Source organism: Euleptes europaea, chromosome 14 (genome assembly GCF_029931775.1).
Source record: "Euleptes europaea isolate rEulEur1 chromosome 14, rEulEur1.hap1, whole genome shotgun sequence".
NCBI lineage: Eukaryota > Metazoa > Chordata > Lepidosauria > Squamata > Sphaerodactylidae > Euleptes > Euleptes europaea.
In genome coordinates this window covers 31,263,959-31,285,781 of record NC_079325.1, presented here as the reverse complement: position 1 = coordinate 31,285,781, position 21,823 = coordinate 31,263,959, and the positions used below count along the sequence as shown (strand labels likewise).

At 42.8% G+C, this 21,823-nt stretch overlaps 1 protein-coding gene across 1 annotated transcript in view; it reads left to right on the top strand.

Annotated features, from left to right (window-relative positions):
• SLC23A2 (solute carrier family 23 member 2) overlaps positions 1-21,451 on the top strand; it is a 45,426-nt gene extending 23,975 nt beyond the window's left edge. Inside the window, exons 8-15 of the mRNA XM_056860284.1 lie at positions 5,530-5,650; positions 7,935-8,091; positions 9,424-9,571; positions 12,221-12,326; positions 15,048-15,177; positions 18,705-18,842; positions 19,930-20,025; positions 20,988-21,451. Of these exons, the coding sequence (XP_056716262.1) occupies positions 5,530-5,650; positions 7,935-8,091; positions 9,424-9,571; positions 12,221-12,326; positions 15,048-15,177; positions 18,705-18,842; positions 19,930-20,025; positions 20,988-21,208 (1,117 nt within the window). The 3' untranslated portion in view covers positions 21,209-21,451. The remainder of the gene's footprint in view (positions 1-5,529; positions 5,651-7,934; positions 8,092-9,423; positions 9,572-12,220; positions 12,327-15,047; positions 15,178-18,704; positions 18,843-19,929; positions 20,026-20,987) is intronic.
• The last annotated feature ends 372 nt before the right edge of the window (positions 21,452-21,823 follow it).

The following is a 21,823-nucleotide window of genomic DNA, read 5'->3' as shown; positions in this document are numbered from 1 at the left end:
TGTTAGTTGGACCATGAGACTGGGAGGGGGAGAGGCAATATTCCTGTCTAGATATGCATGATAGGTGAACATGAAATGTGTCTTTGATTTGATCAGGATCTCTTCTTTACTTTAAACAAATGTTGTGGAAATGAGCATTAGTAGGAAATGAGCTAAACAGAACTCAAGGCCAAGCCTGCTGTTCAATTCGGCATCAGATAGTTTTAAAAGATAAATCTTAGTGAGTGTAGTTCCACTTCATATTGTAATCACTATAAGCAGATCATAAGGAGCTTTACAGTTGGCTGTATTTAATAGGAAAGCAAAATAACCTGTAAGAAAAAGTCAAGGATACCCCCTACCCACAACCTGCATATTGCCACCTAACTTCTCTGCTGCCTAGATGAAGCTGGTTGAGCAAAAGCTCAAAAGGTGAGCAAAAGCCAAGCAGCGCCCTGTCTCAGAATTGGGACTTGGAAGACATTCCACGCAGTCTGGGTTTGCTGTTTGCATTTGCAAATTGCAGGAGAGGGTGCAGTCACATCTGGGTGAGGTTTGCAGGGGTTCAGGGAGGATGCTGAGGGGAGGGGTGGGATCGTTGGAGACCTCAAAGGCCGAGTTGATCTCTGCTGTCAGGGAGCTGGGGAGCAAGAGAATGAGGTGTAAAATGTTGAAAGGGCAGGATGGACTGCACCATCTGAATGCAACTGGAAGAGAGAACATGGTTCTTCTTAATAAGGAAATTAGTCCAGTGCTTCCTGGCTGTGGTCCAGTCGCTTTTACAGATACTCATCCATATCCATGTAACAGTTGAAATTTGTCAGCTTTACTAGATAGGGCGAGGGAGCATCGCCCTAGTTGCCATACCATTGTGGACGCATCACCTCCTGCACACCAGGGCACCGTGAGGGATTTGTTCACCCTCAGGGATGACATTGTTTAGCCAAATCCAATTGGATACATGGCACCATGAGGTCCTCGTGCCCCAATTTTGATTGGCTGTAATAATGTTGTGAAGAAACCAAATGAAACAAAATCAGTGGGTAAGACTCATCAGCCAATTGAGGAAACAATGGCTGCAAGTTGGCACAAAAGAGCAGAAGGTAAGGTTCTGGCAAGCTTCGTCTCCTCTTCCACTCTGCCACTCTTGTCCAGCATGGGTTCAATTTTCACCGTAAAATTGAACCCTGAATTTGGCACAGGACTAGGTCAGATGTTCTCAAATAGAAGCCGTATTTTAAAACTATTGTATGTTTTTGAAAGAGATCTAGATTCCTTTCTAGTGCAAATAAAGTGTTGAATTTTCCCCCTTTTATTCATTCATGGTCAACAGAAGGGTCATGGCTCCAAATGATATGTCTGTGGTGAACAAATCTTTCTGCCTGAAAGGGAACAAAAATCTTGACTTGTTTTCTTTGGATTAGAGGTGGTCTTGAACAGGAAGGAGCTTTGCTCTCTGATCTGTGGGGCTGTAACTGGCCCTCCTAGAATTTCAGGAAATTTTATTTAGGACATCAAGGTTGTGTTCTTGATGGATTAGCTTTTCTCAGAGCTGCCTTTATGATGAATGCCAAAGATATCCTCTTGTTCCAGGATTGAAAGTCTGAATGTGAGTAATGGCACACAGATGTTTAGTTTGTGTGCTCCAATGAGTTGACTACATGACCTGAAGTCTTGGGCTTATTTGTAGAGATTGTTAGTTTAGGATATCTTTCTTATGTATTGAATTATTACAATTCTTTCTCTCCCACTCCCCCCCCCAAATAACAAGTTTTCTTATTCACAAACCTAACTCATCTTGAGTTTGCTTACTGAGGCTTTTGCCTTCGATACTAAACCAAGAGTTCCAGTATATCAGGCTGGCACAGGGAAAGAAGCTACTTTAATCTCTGTTAGCAGAGACAGAATGGGTCCTTTCCCCACGCTTGGTATTCAGGCACTCATCATAGTATTGTTACTGTGCCTCAGATGACAGCAGAGGCAAAGATAGACCCTTGGTATTCAGGGGATAGAATCATAAGAGTTGGAAGGTGCTGTAGAGGCCATCTAATCCAGTGATGGTGAACCTTTTAGAGACCGAGTGCCCAAACTGCAACCCAAAACCCACTTATTTATCGTCGAGTGCCAATGCGGCAATTTAACCTGAATACTGAAGTTTTAGTTTAGAACAGGGGTGGGGAACCTTTTTTCTGCCAAGGGCCATTTGCATATTTATAACATCGTTCGGGTGCCATACCGGGCGTAGATCTCCTGGTGTGTGTGTGTGTGGGGGGGGAAGCTAGGGTTGCCAGGTCCTCTTCACCACTGGTGGGAGGTTTTGGGGGTGGAGCCTGTGGAGGGCGGGGTTTGGGGAGGAAGACTGCACAGCCATAGAGCCCAATGGCCAAAGTGGCCATTTTCTCCAGGGGAACTGATCTCTATTGGCTGGAGATCAGTTGTAATAGCAGGAGATCTCCATCCACCACCTGGAGGTTGGCAACCCTAGGGGAGGCTATGCTTGGAGGACAGAAAGAAGGAAGGAAGGAAGCAGGGAAAGAAGGATGGAAAGAAGGAATGAAGGTCAGAAAGAAGGAAGGAATGAAAGACAGAAAGAAGGAAGGAAAGAAGGAAGGAAGGAAGAAAGGAAGGACAGAAAGAAGGAAGAAAGGAAGCAGGGAAAGAAGGAAAGAAAGAGAGAGAGAGAGAGAGAGAGAGAGAGAGAGAGAAAGAAAGAAAGAGAAGAGAGAAAAAATAGAGAAAGGGGGGGGAAGAGACAGAAAAAGAGGAGAGAAAGAATAGGAGAGTGACAGAAAAAGGAAGAAAAGAGAGAAAAGCCTTCACACACACACACAGCCGTCTCCCTGCGACCGGGCTTCAGCCTTCCCACCTCCCCCCCACCCCCGGGTGGGAGGTTAAAAAACAAACTGGCGGCAAACAGTCACCACACAAAACGGTTCACGGCAAAAGCCAGGGCCGGGCTGCGTCCCCACTGTTGGTTTTGGGCAAAGGAAAGCTGCGTGGGCAGGAGCTGCTGTGGAGTGGGGGAGGAGAGGCACCCCAAAAGCGAGCGCGCATGCGTGCTGTGGCGCTGTTCCGCCTCGCTCGCTTGCTCCCGAGCCTCTTCCGAAGCCCGAGCTCAAATCAGGTGCTGCTGCCGCCGCCAGGCATCCCAGCCCAGGACGCAGGGACGCTGGATGAGCAGGGGGCGAGGGGGGTGGGAGAGCTGGGAGGCTCGGCCGCTCCGTCGCCTTCCCCGCCGCCCGCTCGGCCGGGAGTCTCGAGGCTGCCGCTGGCCCTTCCTCCGCCGAACCACGTTCGGGTCGAAGGAGTGGGAGAAGTCGGCGGCGAGGAGGTCGCTGGCCCAGGGCTGGAGATCTCCCTGCTTCCTGCGCTCGGAATGGAACAGTCCGGCGGCGGGAGACGCGAAGGGGGAGGGGCCCGTCCGGGTTCCTTCCGAGCGGGGCTGCTGGGGAGATCAATACAAAAACATTGGCTGGAGCACCCGCTCAGTAGTTGCAGGGGACAGAAGGCGCCTTCTCCGCCTTTTGGGGCGGGGAAGTTGTTTAAATTAAAAGTTTGCCCCTTTTCTTTTGTTTTGTCCCCGGGCAGGGTTCCGCAGCTGGGCGGCATGGAGTCCAGGGGCGGGGCAGCTTTGAAGGGCTCCGCGCTGCCTGCAGGCAGCCCGGAGCCCTTCAAAGCCGGGCGGGGAGTCGCGTGCCCACAGAGAGGGCTCGACGTGCAGACTTGGCACACGTGCCATAGGTTCGCCAACACGGATCTAATCCAACCCCTTGGCTCAGTGCAGGATCAGCCTAAAGCATCCCTGACAAGCATTCATCTAGTCTAGTCTTCAGTTTCACCGTGTCCGTTACATGCTGTCAAGTCACTTCCATATTATGGCGACCATATGAATTAATGACCTCCAAACTGCCCTGTCCTTAACAGCCTTGCTCAGGTCTTGCAAACGGAAGGCCGTGGCTTCCTTTGTTGAGTCAATCATCTCATGTTGGGTCGTCCTCTTTTCCTACTTCTTTCAGCCCTTCCTAGCATTATTGTCTTTTCCAGTGAGTCTTGTCATCTCTGATCGTGTGCCAAATCCAAGTTTTAAAGGAGTTGGAGACGCTGGTTGTGTTTCATTTAGGTTAATAATAGGTTTAGCCAATTAAATCTACAGAGCAATCCTAAACAGACTTCTAAGCCTGTGGACTTCAGTGGTTTTAACTCTGCTTAGTTTGGCACTGCTATTGTCTCTTCTTCTTAAGTAATACATTTACTTAGAATTTGTGCTGGATCAGCTTGAACATTCTCATGTTATTGAGCTGTACTCAAGTTGCACCCCCAACGAGGTATTAAAACTTTAGTCCCCTGGCTCCCATTTTTGTGGCATGTGAGGTGTAGTGGTTAAGAGTTTTGGACTTGTATCTGGAAGAGCCCGGTTTGAATCCCCACTTGTGCCATGGAAGCTTGCAGGGTGACCTTGGGCCAGACATACTCACTCTGCCTAGCCTATCTCACAGGGTTGTTGTGGAGGATAAAATGAAGGAGAGGAGAATGCTGTCAGCTGCTTTGGGTCCCTATTGGGGTGAAAGGTGGGGTATAGATTATTTATTTTATTTATCTTCATTGCTGTGTTCCCAGGTTTCAGAATATGTCCTGTAGATTATCTGCATTGCTTTCCCTTTTGATCTCCCTTTGACATGATAGATTCTAAATGAATAAACAATTTTTAATATGCTATGATTTTTGTAAGTTTATTGGTGGTTGTGGAAAGTGCTGTCAAGTCACAGCTGACTTATGGCGACCCTATAAGGTTTTCAAGGCAAGAGACGTTTGGAAGTGGTTTGCCATTGCCTGCCTCCCTGTGGGCTGAGAGAATTTTGAGAGAACTGTGACTGGCCTAAGGTCACCCAGCAGGTTTCATGTGGAGGAGTGGGGAATCGAACCAGGTTCTCCAGATTAGAGTACACTACTCTTAATCACTAAACCATACTGGCTCTCATAAGTTTATTACTGTACTTTTATTGTGTGTGTGTTAAGTGCTGTCAAGTCGCTTCCGACTCATGGCAACCTTTTATTACACTTTGTAATTCCTAATTAATGTGACGTTTTGCAGGCCTGTGACTCAGAAAAGATGAAAAATGCTCATTAGGCTTCTCCCTGAGGATTGGGCAAGTGGTTTAGTCCTTGATTTTTCAAAATGAGGCCCTTTCTGGAATTTCAGTGCTGCTAAAACAACCCTCAGTGAGAACTTCACATCTTTCAAAGACATGGTGATGTTTTAATATGTAAAGCTCAAAAGCCAAGCTCATTAAATTCTCATATTTGTTAAGTGCTTTTTGAAACAAAAGGGCAGCATGAAATACTGTTCCATTCAAAAGGCTAACCTTTTGTTTTCCTTGATTCTAAAACGAAAAGAATTTTTGTTGTACTATGATGATTTGGCTGGAGTTGTTTCTGTGTGATTAAATTTACAAGTATACTTCAGTATAGCGAGTGCAAACGTATTTGCTGGGTTAACTTTTACTTGTTCTGTTAGTAGTTAATAAGCTTTTTCTCTCTCTTCTTCCTTAGGACTATTTTCCTAGTGCTGTTGTTTTCTCAGTATGCCCGAAATGTCAAATTCCCTTTACCAATTTACAAGTCCAAGAAAGGATGGACTGCATATCGGTTGCAACTTTTTAAAATGTTTCCTGTAAGTAATCACCTAAATTTTCCCACTCAGTTTTAGTTGTGCTCTTTTTCTTCTGTTGTTGTTATCTAAATGAAAGCTTCCCAGTTTCTTTATTTTACAAATTCAAAGTCTGTAATTGATTTTCTAATATACAGCCATATCTCCAAATCAATATTGTGAACAAAAGCATGGATGAGCTCTGGGGCTTGAATGGTAACATCTACTTTTTCGGGTTTTTGTTTGTGTTGTAACCAAGAAATTTCAGCCACTTGTGTACCTCTTTGCAAATAGTTGGACACAAAGTTGGCGAGTCTTGTGCTAGATAGCTGTGAAAAATGAAGTGTAATTTTAGTAATTACTGTAATTACTGTAGTAAAAACTACAGATGCCAAAGAGGAAGAAACTGAAAGCTTTTATGCAAGTGTCCAGGAAGAAATTGCTCACACCTCTATACAAGATGTGCTGACAATCACAGGTGACTGGAACACAAAAGCAGGAAACAAAGCAGAATCAAATATTGTTGGAAGATTTAGGCTGGGAGCACGAAATGAAGTGGGGGAGCAACTTGTGGAATTCTGCGAAGCAACAAGTTGTTCATTGCAAACATATTTGAGGCAACAGAACAGACGATAGTATACATGGACATCACCAGATGGTCAATACAGAAATTAAATAGATAAAGTTAGGATAAACTTAAGATAAAGCTGAAGAGAAACATCAAAACATTCATAGTGCCAAAATATTATCTAAACAACATCCATGAAAGGATTAAACATCATGTAAAGAACAGATTTGCATTACTAACTTCAAGTGAATGTGAGCTGGAAGAGCTATGGGTTAAAACCAGAAATATTATCAAGGAAGAATGAGCAAAGATTATTCCTGGAGCCAAAAGATATGAAAAGCCTTGATGGATGACTGAGGAAATTCTTAAAAGATAGACAAGAAGCAAAAGTAAAAGGTGACCGAAATAGAATCAGAAGTCTAAATTCACATTCCAGCAACCTGCACATAGAGACAAAGAGAACTATTGTAATAACCAGTGTAATGAAATAGAAGAGAACATGAAAAAAGGAAGAACAAGAGATCTGTTCCATAGGATCCAAGAAATCAAAGGGAAATTTAAAGTATGGTTAGGCATGCCGAAAGATCAACATGGAAATTCATTAACTGAATGGGACAAAATAAAGACAAGATGGGAACAATGCATTGAAGAACTGTACAGAAAAGATGGAAGGAATGGAATTAAACCGTTCGTTTATTTATTTGATTATTTAATTTACACTCCACCTGTCTTCCCAATGGGGACCTGAAACAGCTTTCATCTTCACCACAACCATGTGAGATAGGTTAGATTGAGTGTGTGGCTGGTCCAAGGTCACCCAGTGAGTTTCCATGGCAGAGTGGGAATTTGAATCTGGTGTCTCAGATCCTAGTCTGATTCTCTAATCACTTCACCACGGTGGCTTACATTATATAAAACTGGAGTGTTACCTACATTTAGAATATTTAGTGTGGTTCTGCTTGCCCCACCTCCAAAAGGATATTGTAGAACTGGAAGAGCTTCTAAAAGGGGCTACAAAAATTACCCATGCCATGGGAGCATCTTACCCATGAATTAAGGCATTTCAAATGTTTTGCAGAAAAGACTACTGTGAAGGCATGTGGTGGAGGTTTATAAAATGTATTAACTCAAATCGGAAACCGGGTATCATTTTTTTTAAAGGATTGATAGTAAATTTGACACAAAAATTAAGTATTTCCTCATTGCATAATTTAATTTTGGGGATTTGTTCTTATGAGATACTGTAATAGCTACTTATTCACTGGCTTAAATGGGTAAAGCTGATCTACCTATCATGGGTTGATGGTGATCAAATCCCACCCCACTTGCCATAATCTACACATAATCTACCTGCTGAGAAGTTCTAAGGATTGTGCTGCAGCATCCTCCAAGAATCCATCCTCTTTATTTTCTTGTTTGGCTCCTGAGATCCATTGATTTTTCTTTTTGAGTTGATGAGTGTGTTGCTTCTCTTTTATATTAAAAGGATCAATAGCAATCCCTTAAGTGCTTATTTGGAGAAGTTCCCAGTTTTTGAAATTGTATAAAATATCCCCTTTTAGATTGGAAATGTGTTTTTAAAACAGTTCCATTTAAAAGGGGGAGGGGGAGACTGACAAGATTCCTCCCCTCCCCCGTTTGAAATTTTTAATGAACTGTTGATAATGTGTTCCTTTGAGCTCATGAACTTTCAGTATTTCCTTGCAACAGTATGTCATGTTTTTCTGTCCCCAACCACAGATCATTCTTGCCATTCTGGTGTCGTGGTTGCTCTGCTTCATCTTCACTGTGACGGATGTCTTTCCTCCTGACAGCACAAAGTATGGCTTTTATGCACGCACGGATGCCAGGCAAGGCGTCCTCTTGGTAGCGCCATGGTTCAAGGTTCCCTATCCATGTAAGCACATTTAGCAAACTTTTCTCCCTAAAACAGAGGGCAAAAACGCATGGTCGCTTTATCCTCTTTTAATCCCTGTTTCAATCAGAATTCAGCCAGGATCGAACGCATGCGTTTCGCCTAATGTGGGTTCGATCCTGGCTAAAACAGGGATTAAAGGAGGATAAAGTGACCATGCGTTTTCGCCCAGAGTATAGAAGATGCTGTCTTTCTGTAACCGCTTTGCTTTTTTTTTTGGTGCTTACTCCAGCTTTACTGGTTTTCTTCTTTTGTGCACCTTGCATGAATACAGCATGTACTTGCAGAAATGAGTGTTTGGAGTTGGATTCTGCATTGCTTCTCATTATTTCTTGGAGCTGAAAATGGAATTAAACTTTCCTCAGTGCCCGTTGCAAACCAGGTTAAGTTTAGTTCCTTGGCTTTAAGCTGATTTAATACAGAGAAGCCAGTTGTCTATTAGCTGGAGGGGACCCATAGCTCAGTGGTGAAGTGCGTGCTTTGCACGTAGGAATTAACACCAGGCAAAATCTTCAGCTTCTTCTTCTAAAGGGTCACAGGCAAAGCTGGGAAATATTTTTTTTTTTAACAAAATCCTTAGAGAGCCACTGCCAGGCTGCTTTAACACATCATTGGATATTGCTATAGCAATCATTTATAACTGGATGTGGGCAAGCCAAGCCACTTGTAAATGATTGATATAACACAACATCCAATGATGTGTAGATGCAGCCAAAGTTACAGTCAACAGTCCTGGGCTGGATTGGCCAGTTGTGTAGGTTTAAGCTGAAGGTACTGTTGATAATATAAGGTGGGCGACAGAACAGTCCCTTCTTTTCTGGATACTTTGTTTACCACATGAGTATTGAAAGCTGATGGTAGCCCAGGAATATTTATGAAGTCTAAGACAGGGACAAGCAGCAAGTCCAGTCCCCAAGGTAGTGTTATCTGGTCTCTGGTGAGCCTACCAAATATAAATCAGGGTATGCTTTTGCTATAGTTTCATAAGGAAAAGGGAAAAGATTGCCTTTTGTAAGATACAGATACAACCCATGTGTCTGCAGATAATTTTTATTTTATACATAATATGTACATTTACCTGTCTGCATGTGATCTCTAACTGCATGTTGGAAGTCCTTATCATTATTTGGTACCCACTTGATGGTGAAGCCCGAGTGCTGTGGAAGAGGTCAATTTTTGTGTGCTAGAGAGCCGAGCGAGACCCTAGAATACAGGTTGGCACTCCCTGATCTCAAGAGACTCTCGATATCTTAAGATATAATGTTTAAATATGCCAAGAGAGATTTCATTTTTTTTTTTTTTTTGCTTTCACAGTTCAGTGGGGATTGCCAACTATTTCCGCGGCAGGCGTCATTGGGATGCTCAGTGCGGTGGTTGCCAGCATCATTGAATCAATTGGCGATTATTATGCCTGTGCAAGGTTGTCTTGTGCCCCTCCACCACCGATCCATGCAATAAATAGGTAAGTTTTCTAAGAAGGATTTTTTAAAAAAAACTTTGCTCTGTCTGTTCTGTCACAGCAAAATAGGTACTGGTATTCCCTGTCTGGTGAAGAAAGCTGATAAGAAAATAGATTCCTTTGAAATGTGGTGTTGGAGAAGAGTGTTATGGATACTGTGGACTGCCAAAAAACAACCAGTGGGTTATAGATCAAATCAAGCCTGAACTGACCCTAGAGCTAAAATGACTAAACTGAGGCTGTCGTATTTTGGCCACATCATGAGACGACAGGAGTCACTGGAAAAGATAGTCATGCTAGGAAAAGTGGAGGGCAGTAGGAAAAGAGGAAGACCCAACAAGAGATGGACTGACTCAATAAAGGAAGCCATGGCCCTCAATTTGCAAGATCTGATCAAGGCTGTCAAAGATAGGACATTTTGGAGGACTTTCATTCATAGGGTTGCCATGAGTCGGAAGCAACTTGACGGCACTTAACACACACGCACATTCCCTGTCTGACTTTGTGAAAGGATTTTGCAGAATTCTGTGGGGGGTTTTTTAAACTACTGCAGGTGTTTATAGTTTAATGTTGCAGCATCACAGATCAGATACCACAAACGGCTTTTATTTCACTTTGTATTACCTTGAGCGTCTTATTTTTTCGTTCCTGGAGGTGGTTCACACTTGTATCTGCTAGTCACAAGTTCTTGAGTAATCAGGAGGTTAGTACGTGTACGTGACTCAGCCCAGAGAAGCCTGACACATCTGCTGTGTAGGGCAGGGCTTCTAGGGCAGGTGGTGGAGTTTCTCCTCGGGCTTGAGCCCTTTAGATATTAATCATTACTAGTTAGAGAGCTGTGGTTTTTTTTTGGGGGGGGGGGTTGTACACTTCTGCACATTCCAACTAATTTTCTTGCCCTCAAGAATGTCTTGCAAAATTCACTTCCATGTCCTGTTGTTGCAATGTTGGAAGTAGCACTTAGCCAGCTTTTTTTTAAAGGGGATGTTACAGTTAAGTTTGGCAAGATGGAAGCTTGAAGGAGCAGGTAACTTTTGAGGGCGGATGAAGGCTGGGTCTGAACTGGATAAGGTGACCACCCTCATGCATACACACCTGAAGCAAGGGTATATTCCCAGGCAAGCCTGTTGGCCCCTGCTGGGGCTAATGCCCTGAAAGGACTGGTAGAGTTAACCGTGAACTCCTGCTTTGTACACAGTTGTTAGCAGGGGATCATCTTAGCCATGCCCCTCCCTAGAAAAACAGATCAAGTCGGTGTAAGTGCAGTGCTACACTGACTTGGTCTGCTTTTCTATGGAGGAGCATGGCTACGAAGTTCCCCTCCCACCAGGTGGTGTCACACTTTACAAAGGAACGTGGGTTTAAGTTCCCTACCACTTCACTGTGTGTGTGTGAAGTGCCGTCAAGTCGCAGCCGATTTATGGCGACCCCTTTTTGGGGTTTTTATCGCAAGAGACTAACAGAGGTGGTTTGCCAGTGCCTTCCTCTGCACAGCAACCCTGGTATTCCTTGTTGGTCTCCCATCCAAATACTAACCAGGGCTGACCCTGCTTAGCTTCTGAGATCTGACAAAATCAGGCTAGCCTGGGCACACCATTTCACTACACCAAAGGAAATGACAAGAGATCTAGAAAGTTATAGTAGACTGGATTAGTAAAGGCATAAAGACCAAGAAGAGGGCATGAAGATAATTTTTTTAAATATATAGGGTACAGTTTTTCTTGGTTGCTTCACTTAATCTTTTTACTGTAAATAGATGGGTGTGGCTTTTTCCTTTTGTTTGTATGGAATAGCATAAAGATCCCTTTGCTTTATTTGGCTTGTTCTGTATTATGAGAATATGTTTCCAGGAAGGACGTGGCAGGAAGGCTTGTTTAGTTAGAAAGACTACTCTTCGGGGTGGGGGGGTTTCCACTCCTCATTCCTTTTTATACGTAGTAGTTCCTGATTGGCAACTGAAGCGTCTTTCAAAAATCTTAGTTGTTATGTCTTCCCACTGATCAAATTGATAAGATTCCTGCCAGGTTATCAGATCTTTTCTTGTTTTTAAAAAGTCATTTAAACATTGAGTGGGGAGATACGGATTCAACTGATGTATTTAGCAGTCTCCTGGGATTTCCAAATCCAGGTAAAACAAAGGAGTTCTTTTGAACTTACTCAGATTTTAGGAGAGTAGGTATTCTTGCTTCAGTATAGTTGCTAGATGGTAATAGATAGGGGAGAGCGAAGCTTAAATTCCAAAGAGATGTCTGCGTCGATTTATTGGTCCTCTAGCTGGCGGGACTGCTACTGAATCTCCGAGGTCGTAAAACTCAGAGTTCAGGAGTCAAACCGCTCTTCATCGGCTGCAGGAGATTTCCTGATACCCGTTCCACTATTTAGGAATCGGGAGGGGTGCGTTGACACCCCTATTTAAGATGTTTCTTGGTTCCCCCTCCGGGAGCCCCCGAGGAGACGAGTGCTTCGCTCAGCTGCCCTAGCGGAAGTCCTGTATTATGAGAAAATGTGACACAATACCACACCACTTTATTTTAGCAGCTGAACACTCAACCCATATTACAGTTGCTACCCAGTCCTGTGTGAGTACCTGGCTGATGTTTCATGCTTTCTGGCTTATTACATATCTTCCTCTCAACTATTTTTCAATTGCAGAGGCATTTTCATAGAAGGCCTTTCTTGTGTATTGGATGGCATATTTGGTACTGGAAATGGATCCACTTCTTCTAGTCCTAATATTGGAGTCTTGGGGATTACAAAGGTACTGGGCGCATTCCTCTTAGTATTCCTCTTTGTCCATCAGATTAATCATGTTGGGTACACCCCCTTTGGAAGATTCACCCGCAAATGTTTAATGAAGACAGAAGGACGTTTTCAAGAATTTGAGTTGTACAGAAAAGGCATGGTTCTGATTGCTTTGCATTTTTAGAAATGTGCTCTAATTCCAGTTAACCATTTGGAGTTAGTTTAGTCTCCAGGTTGCACACTTAAACTCTATTAATGTAAATAAATTACCCTTTCTTCTTGCAGTCAGGATAGTTCAGCAAAAGGATGAGTTATTTCACCCACTCAGTTGAAGAAGTAATAGGAATACCACTTGCCATGATCAGTATAGATGAGATTCATTTATTTATAGCCCACATTTTTCATTGAGTAGAAAACCATGCAATAGAAATCAGCAGAATACATAAAGCAAACAGTGCAATAAAACTAGAATACAAAATTAGAGAACAATGAAATAAAAATCATGTAATATGGGGAAACTGTTCAAATTTTTCAGACGTTGGCAGTGCAGTTTTAAACAGAATGACACCCTCCTAAATCCATTGAAGTAAATGGGCTTAGAAGGGTGTAACTCTTGTTAAGATTGCCTTGTAAACCTGCAATCATATTCCTTTTATTAAAAAAGAGCCCTCTTGCATAATTCAGTTTTACTGAATTTCTATTAATTAAGCAGAGTCCAAAAATCTGATCCTATCTTGCATCAATTGTCATAACCTGTGTAAGAAGAGGAAGCTCTTTCTTTTGGGTGTGGAACATCTCTGAATGTCTTGGGGCTAAACTGCCTTTGATGATGTAAGACGCGTGTGTTACATTCAGGCCTGCCCCGCTTGTATATTACAAGTACAGGTGTGTATACAAGTCTAAAGAATCAAGGTGTGCAGAAATGATGGGGATGGTGGAGAGAACTAATGCCCTCCTCCTCCTTTCTTCCAAAAGCCTCTCTCCTCAGCCAGGCTCACATCCAGAATTGAAGCGCTGGAGGTAGATCACAGGGAGGAGCAAATGGCTAGGTGGGGCGAGCTCAGTATCTCCCTACCTGAGTACTTTCTCTGCATCACCACCCAGCTCTGAATGTTGTTGGGACAGGCCTTTATTAAAAGGCATGGGGCTGCTGCCATTGTGTATTGTTTGGCCCTTGGCCGACATTGTGTTAACGTTTGAAAGTATAAACACTGCCATCTGCTGGATGCATCTGTTGATCATTTTAATTTGTCAGAGTATAAGCTTTCTTTCCTTGAGATCTGACGAAGGGAGCTTTAAGTCTTGAAAGCTGATACCCTGAAAAACTTGTTGGTCTCGAAGGTGCTAGCGGACTCGAATCTAGCTGTTCTACTGCAGACCAACACAGTTAACCTTTGAAACAGTTAAGGAATGAAAGAAGCCTTTCCCCACAAGAAGAGTGTGACACTTCAAATAAAACATTATTATCACACGCACTCGAATGCTAATGTGTGAAAGTGCTTCACAAAAGCTTTTTGAGGAATGCATCGATCCATCTCCTGAGACTGCTTGTTTGGAGTGAAGCGTCTTATTAAGTTATGCTCTTCAGAGAGCGTAGCTTCAGGCAGTGGAAATGTCTGTGCTTTATTTACATTCTCTTGCATAACTCTACCAGAATAATCTTTTGAATTGAGATCCCAGTTGCAATGGTATTATGAAGCAGATACAGTGTAATCCCTATATCACTTTGCTCCCCATTCAGGGGTACTGGGACCACATGAGAACAGAACTTGGTGATAGCTAATCTGCAGTTTCACCCAGTCAAGCATTTACTGACAGATATGGCTATAAGTAGTGCCTTTTCAAAATAAGGACAGTTCCACATTAGTCTGAGATCCCCATTCTCCCCCCCCCCCCACTAAGTTTTCATGGATAAGCTAAATGATGATGTTGGCAACATTTTGCTATTGTATGCTTTCTGTCCATGTGCGTGTCTTTTTAAACTACCTGGCTGTGATCATTTTTTAAACTTAAACTACTTCCAGTGTCAGGTTTTCTTGTGCCAACAGTGAAAGTGCTACTGAGGTTTCTTATGGCTAGTGTCCTCCTTAATTTTCCTCCTTTTCTTCTACTGCCAGCGTAATTGATTGTTTCCTGTTTCTCGGGCTGATTCTTATGCATTATTCATGAAATAATTGTAAACTGTGTGTTCTTGTTGTGGGCAGGAAAGTTAAGTAGGCTTTTTTTTTCATTTTGCAGAAAGCCAAAGCAACTATTTATTTTTAAATTACCACTATTTTGTCATCCCTATAACAATAATAATAAAGTGGCACAAAGATTGTGAGTAGTGACCGGTTACAAAGCAGCAAGCTATATTAGAGCACCCTCTCCCTCACCTCCATGAAGAGGAGAGTGCACAGAGAATGTAGGAGCATATTGGGGCATTCATCCTTGCATGGATTCAGAAGAACCATTTGCATCTTTAAATGCTTGCATTACTTAGCATCTCTCCCTACTGAAGGGTATACTGCATAAAAATGATAGCCATTGTCCAAGTTTTCAGTGTGACAGCAAGACATTAATAGAATAAAATTGCAGCAACTTAAATCCAGCAGAAATTCTTTTCAGCGTTTCAGAAATCCCCTAACTTCAAAGCAAGGTTTTGAAAAATCTGTAATGGGAGGACTCGGATTTTCACCAGCAGCAAAACCCCTGTTGAAACATCTCTATAAAGTGTTTTACTTTTCTTGCGTTGTAGGTTGGAAGCAGGCGGGTTATTCAGTACGGAGCAGCCTTCATGCTGTTGCTTGGAATGGTTGGCAAATTCAGTGCTTTGTTTGCATCGCTCCCTGATCCAGTGCTTGGAGCTCTCTTCTGCACCCTTTTTGGTAAGGGGTTCTCTCCATATTATTTTAACTGTTAGCGATAAAGCTCTGTGGGTAGCCATGCCAGCCAACTCATGTCTAGCTTTTCCTTGGAACAGGATTTGTCCTCATGAATGTCTTAAGTGATAAAACATTGATCTATGGCAACAAGCTTTGGGAACTGTAAGGGAGGATAAAGCGATTGCTGAAAAACTAAATGAATTCTTCTCATCTGTCTTCACTGTTGAAGATACAGGGCAGATTCCTTCTCCTGAACAGAGATTTTGGAGAGGGGAAAATGAGGAACTGAGGCAAATAGTGGTAACAAGGCAGGAAGTCCTAGAACGTCTAGACAAACTGCAAACTAACAAGTCACAGGGACCAGACGGTATTCATCCTAGAGTTCTTCAAGAACTCAAATGGGAAATTGCTGAACTTCTAACAAAGATATGTAATATGTCCCTTCGATCAGCCTCTGTACCAGAGGACTGGAGAATGGCCAATGTAACACCCATTTATAAAAAAGGTTCCAGGGGGGACCCAGAAAATTACAGGCCAGTTAGCTTAATGTCTGTTCCGGGTAAATTAGCTTAATGTCTGTTCCGGGTAAATTAGTGCAAAGCATTATTAAAGATAGAATTGTCAAGCATATAGAAGGGCAAGGTCTGCTGGGCAAAACGCAACATGGCTTCTGTAAGGGTAGGTCCTGTCTCACTAACCTATTAAGAGTTTTTTTAAAGCGTCAATAAGCATGTGGACAGGAATGAGCCTGTGGATATTGTGTATTTGGATTTCCAAAAAGCTTTTGACAAAGTCCCCCACCAAAGACTGCTAAGCAAACTTCATAGTCACAGGATAAGAGAACAAGTCCTATTATGGATTGAGAGCTGGCTGAAAAATAGGAAGCAGAGAGTAGGAATCAATGGTCAGTTCTCACAATGGCGGGATGTGAGCAGTGGGGTGCCTCAGGGATCTGTGTTGGGACCGGTGCTTTTCAACCTGTTCATCAATGACCTGGAGTTGGGGTTAAACAGTGAAGTAGCCAAGTTTGCAGATGACACCAAATTATTTAAGGTGGTTAAATCGGACTGTGAAGAGCTCCAGAAGGATCTCTGCATACTGGAAGAATGGGCATTAAAATGGCAAATGAGACTCAATGTGAGTAAGTGTAAAGTCATTCATATTGGGACAAAAAATCCCAACTTCACATATACACTGATGGGATCTGTGCTGGCAGCGACAGACCAAGAAAGGGCTGTTGGGATGGTAGTGGATAGCTCAATGAAGATGTCAACCCAGTGTGTGGCTGCTGTAAAAAAGTCAAATTCCATGCTGGCCATAATTAGACGAGGAATAGAGAATAAAACTGCTGATATCATACTGCCCTTGTACAAATCTATGGTGAGACCACATTTGGAATACTGTGTACACTTCTGGTCACCACACCTAAAAAAGGATATTACAGAGCTTGAGAAGGTGCAGAAAAGAGCAACCAAAATGATGAGGGGACTAGAGCAACTGTCCTATGGGGAGCGGTTAGGACACTTAGGGCTGTTTAGCTTGGAAAGAAGGCGGCTGAGGGGAGACATGATAGAGGTATATAAAATTATGCATGGTTTGGAGAGAGTGGACAGGGAGATGTTTTTCTCCCTCTCCCATAATACTAGAACACGGGGTCATCTGCTACAGCTGGAGAGTGAGAGATTCAAAACAGATAAAAGGAAGTATTTTTTCACACAACGCATAGTTAAATTGTAGAACTCCCTGCCCCAGGATGTGGTGATGGCTGCCAGCTTGGAGGGCTTTAAGAGGGGAGTGGACATATTCATGGAGGAGAGGGGTATTCATGGCTGTTAGTTAGAATGGATACTAGTCATGCTGCATACCTATTCTGTCTAGTATCAGAGGACCATGCCTATTATTTTGGGTGCGGTGGAACACAGGCAGGATGGTGCTGCTGCACTCGTCTTGTTGGTGGCTTCCTGGAGGCACCTGGTTGGCCACTGTGTGAACAGACTGCTGGACTTGATGGGCCTTGGTCTGATCCAGCAGGGCCTTTCTTATGTTCTTATGTTAAGTTCATCCTAACTCCCATCCTTGTCTCTGGGCATGCTTCTTCAGACATTACCTGATATTTTTTGGATCCAGTGTCTTAAGATACATGTCAGTATCATTTTTGAATGGTGTATCACGTTTCATATCTGTTCAAAGCATATTTTGGGAGTAAAGGCATCTGACCAAAAGTAATACAACCTTCATACACCCTTCAAAAGCAGCAATGGTCCAGATCAATGTTAATAAACTGCATGTCTGCACTAGCTCCATAGTAACGCAGTGGGTTTGGACTCTCAGTTTAGAAGTAGGAAGCAAAGAGACATGGGATGAAGTGGCTGTTGTTGTTTTTGCATGGAAGCATCGAAACCTCTGTACAGCATTCCTTACAAGGGCTGTCATGTGTCATCACCACAGCCATGTTACATACAGGTAATTCTGTTAGAACGCTATGGAAAATTAGGAAAACAATTGCTATAACACAACATACAGAACACGCTTTGTGATGGAATACCCAGTGGCGCAGAAGTCAAAACCCGTGGTGTGTGCCACAAGGGTATTCTGCTGCAAACCTCCAGTTTATCCATGATGATGTAGCGTTGTACATCTGATGAGTGTTTGAGTAGCCTCAGCCTCTTCTCTTCCATCTTTGCAATGCCGTCCCTTCTCTGCCAGTCAAAGCAAGCCCTTCCTTCAGTCATTTCCCCGTGTTTCTCTCCCCTCTTGAGACCACCTTCATGTACAGCAGGTAATTTTATTTAATTTGGCTGATTTCTTTACTGTGATATTGCTAGATTTGAGTCCAGTAGCATCTTAGAGACCAACAAGATTTTGGGTTTTAATCTTTCAAGAGTCAAAGCTCCCTTAGATACGAGTCGAAATGGGGATCTCTGAGTCTTATGTCCCACATTGTGGTTGACATTGGCACACTTTGATGTTATGAGTACAGACAGCATTAATCCAGCAGATGGAACAAAAATATCTCAACCAGGCGGGGGTCTGGAATGATTCCCACTCCTATTATTTCTTCTGGGACAATTACATGGCCACAGCATGATTTTCTATAACATGGCAGTCTTCAGGAATGCAAATACTGTGTTATGGCAGAACTATCTTATTATTCCCATATCACAAATTGGGCAACAGAGGTCATGAAAGCTTTTCCGTGACCTTGAATATCACATAAGGCAAAACCCTTAGCCTTCCATGGTGTCTTTTTTTAGTAGTATGATTCAATTGGCCAGTTGTCTTCACAGAATCTTACTTTTTGCCTTTTGGTAGGCTTTGGAAAGATTTAGACTTCTACATAATATTTCAAATTACACAGAATATAACAACCAAAGGCAGTTTTTCTCAGCTGGCTAAAGCATTTTCTGTAAACTAGACATTTCAGGTTAATTACTTGAGTAGAATTTAACATTTTTAACTAAGTATACTTACTTGGATGAAGTCACATTAACACTTCATAGCTAAAACGTAACTTGCATATCTTTGTTTAGGGATGATTACTGCTGTAGGGCTGTCAAATCTCCAGTTCATAGATTTGAATTCTTCCCGGAACCTCTTTGTGCTTGGATTTTCTATCTTCTTCGGATTGGTCCTTCCGAGCTATCTCCGACAAAATCCATTGGTCACAGGTACAGAGTTTGTTCTTTTACTTCGCCCCCCTGCTGTGTATAGTAAAGACTTCCACTCAAACAATGACTAGACTTTTTTAAAAAAAAATCTGACGTTATGTTTTCACACAAACCCTGAGCCATGATGTATGCTATATTGAAGATATCAGTCTGTGTTCTTCCAGTTAGGGCTGCTTTTATTAATCAGTGGAATCTTTAACTGCATGTTCAAGTTTGGCTTCTAGTTCTTGGGGTTCTTGAAGCCTATGGGCGCTTTCACACATGCTGAATAATGCACTTTCAATCCACATTCAATGCACATTATTCATCATGTGTGAAAGCACCCTTAAGTGCTGACTGGAGGAAAATGCTGGCTCACTCTCCGTCTGTGACCTAGTTAATCAAAAATACCTTTGTAAGCCTGGACGTTTCTCGGTACTGATAGCCTAAGAAATAACAAAAGTTCAAGCACTGTCTTGGGTCTGGTGAAAACTTACAGCATTAATCACAAAAGCACTTTTACCTATAAGAAAAATAGTCCACATCCTGTAATTTTAAAAAGTGATAGCTGGTTGGCTAAAATCCGATATTTAATGGATTACAAAAATAAATTGAGTCAGCGCTGCTGCTGATTATATATCTGAATTGGGATCTGTATGAGTATTAGACTCTCTGCAAGGTGGCTTTTGCCACAGGTTGTTTCCTGTTGCAATCCTGTTGTGTGTGTTTGTGGGGGGGGGGGAGTTTTAATGAAGCCACTCCCAAGTGCCCAGTATTTAAAGGCAGGTTAGAGCTGATAAGATTGAAAACTGACCAGGGGCCTGTTACTCGAGCCCAGTCGACTCTCTCAGGTGTTCAGATGAGGAAATCAGATCAGCTTGCCCTTTTGTGTACTATGTCCATGTGCCTTAGATCTTGCATTGGGAGAAAGGTGCTGCAGCAATCTTTGCGTTGGCTGGTGTAGAGGCTTCTGTGTGCATTAAGTGAACCGCTGCTCAGCCATCTGTGCTGGCTACTTTTCTGTCTGATGCTGGCTCCTCAGACAGCATGTACAAATACGATTGTTCCTAGGATTCTGTACTAACTTCTTTCTCTTCTGTTCATGTAGGAATAGCCAGCATTGATCAAGTACTCAATGTTCTTCTTACTACAGCCATGTTCGTTGGGGGTTGTGTAGCATTTATTTTGGATAACACTATTCCAGGTTAGTCATGCAAAATGCCTCTTCCCCACTCCCTTTTTCTCTGTGCCTCAAAGATATTTTTATGCTTGGCAGAGAATCCAAATCTCTCTTCACCCCCCCCCCACCCCCAGAGCAGTGGTTTGGAGCGGTGGACTCTGATCTGGAGAACCGGTTTGATTCCCCACTCCTTCACATGAGCGGCGGAGGCTGATCTGGTGAACTGGATTTGTTTCCCCACTTCTACACACGAAGCCAGCTGGGTGACCTTGAGCAAGTCACATTCTCTCAGCTTCACCTACCTCACAGGGTGTCTGTTGTGGGGAGGGGAAGGGAAGGTGATTGCAAGCCAGTTTGAGTCTCCCTTAAGTGGTAAAGAAAGTCAGCATATAAAAACCAGCTCTTCTTCATCTTCTTACACAACTTCTCTGAAATGAATGGGAATAGGATACTCTTGAGCAGCTTCTGTTCATTTCATTGGGTTGGCACACTAGAACCTGTCAGTAGGTTGTGCCCTGTGAGACTGTCTCTCCTTTTACTGCCTTTAATGGAGTCCAAATCCCTCTCCCGCCGGGGTGCTAGCCTTCTAGAAGAGCTGCTTTTGTTTGAAGATGAAGCAAATGTGCCTAAAACCAACTTCCCTCCAAAAAGTACAAATACAAATGTTACATACTTTGCATAAAGAATACAAACCCTTCCACCCAGTTAAATGGGCCTCACTCTCTGATGGATCTTCAAGATTGTAACTCTAGAAAGCAACACATGGAAGAGTCATTTCCTAAGCTAAAGCCAGCATTTCATGATTCCTTCTTTTCCTTTCCTGACAAAGCACAGCATGGCGGTTCATGGAGCCAACAAATCAAGGAGGGCTTTGAGTAGCTTATGCTGGTAGATTTGCGCTTCACAGTTGTACAGAGAAGTTCACTTTTTATGTCTCAAGTACACTTCTCGAAGCTGTTCTTTCCTTCCTTCCTTCTAAAATTCAGGAAGTCCCGAGGAAAGAGGAATCCGGAAGTGGAAAAAAGGAGTGGGCAAAGGCAGCAAATCTATCGATGGCATGGAAACCTACGACTTGCCTTTTGGCATGGAAATGATCAAGAAGTACAGGTGTTTCCGTTTCTTGCCCATCAGTCCCACCTTTATGGGCTACACATGGAAAGGCTTCAGGAAAGGAGCCCAGGAGGAGGACTCGGAGGCTACCGTATAGCCCCTGCTGAAAACGCCTCCCTTCCATTCTTGCTGTAGTAACTGACAGATCTGCAGCAACTCGCTGGTTTTTATTTTATTTTGTATATTTGCATTTTAAATTCTGGAACCAGAGCCGAGACAGATTCTAAAAATAGCTTTCCTGTGGTGGGCGGTGATAGCTATCTATAATGTCTCTCTTTAGTTAACATGGTGCTTGGCTTTATTTTAAAAACTTAGTTAAAATAGCCTATCCTAAATTTTAGAACAGCCACTGTTCTATTGGAAAATGTAAATCCAGCTCCAAAACTGGTAAATAGCAGTTCCATAAATGAAGCACTCAGACACTGCTGTATCTTCCCCATTTGTACCAGATACATTCCAATTCTTTATCCCTCATGAACCTGCAGTCAATTTTTTAATATTCTGGCAAATTATAGCAGAATATGCCATAGTGGGCAGAACCTTCAAAGTTTTCCCAGCAATAGGCATGGTATTGCTGTATTGACAACTGGAATTGCTGTAGTGACAACTTTAGCACACGGTTTCTTTGCATGAGAGCAATAGTTGATTTTTTAAAATTAACACTGATCCTGGAACTCTTTGTCTGACTGAATATTTCATAGCACAGGTGTTG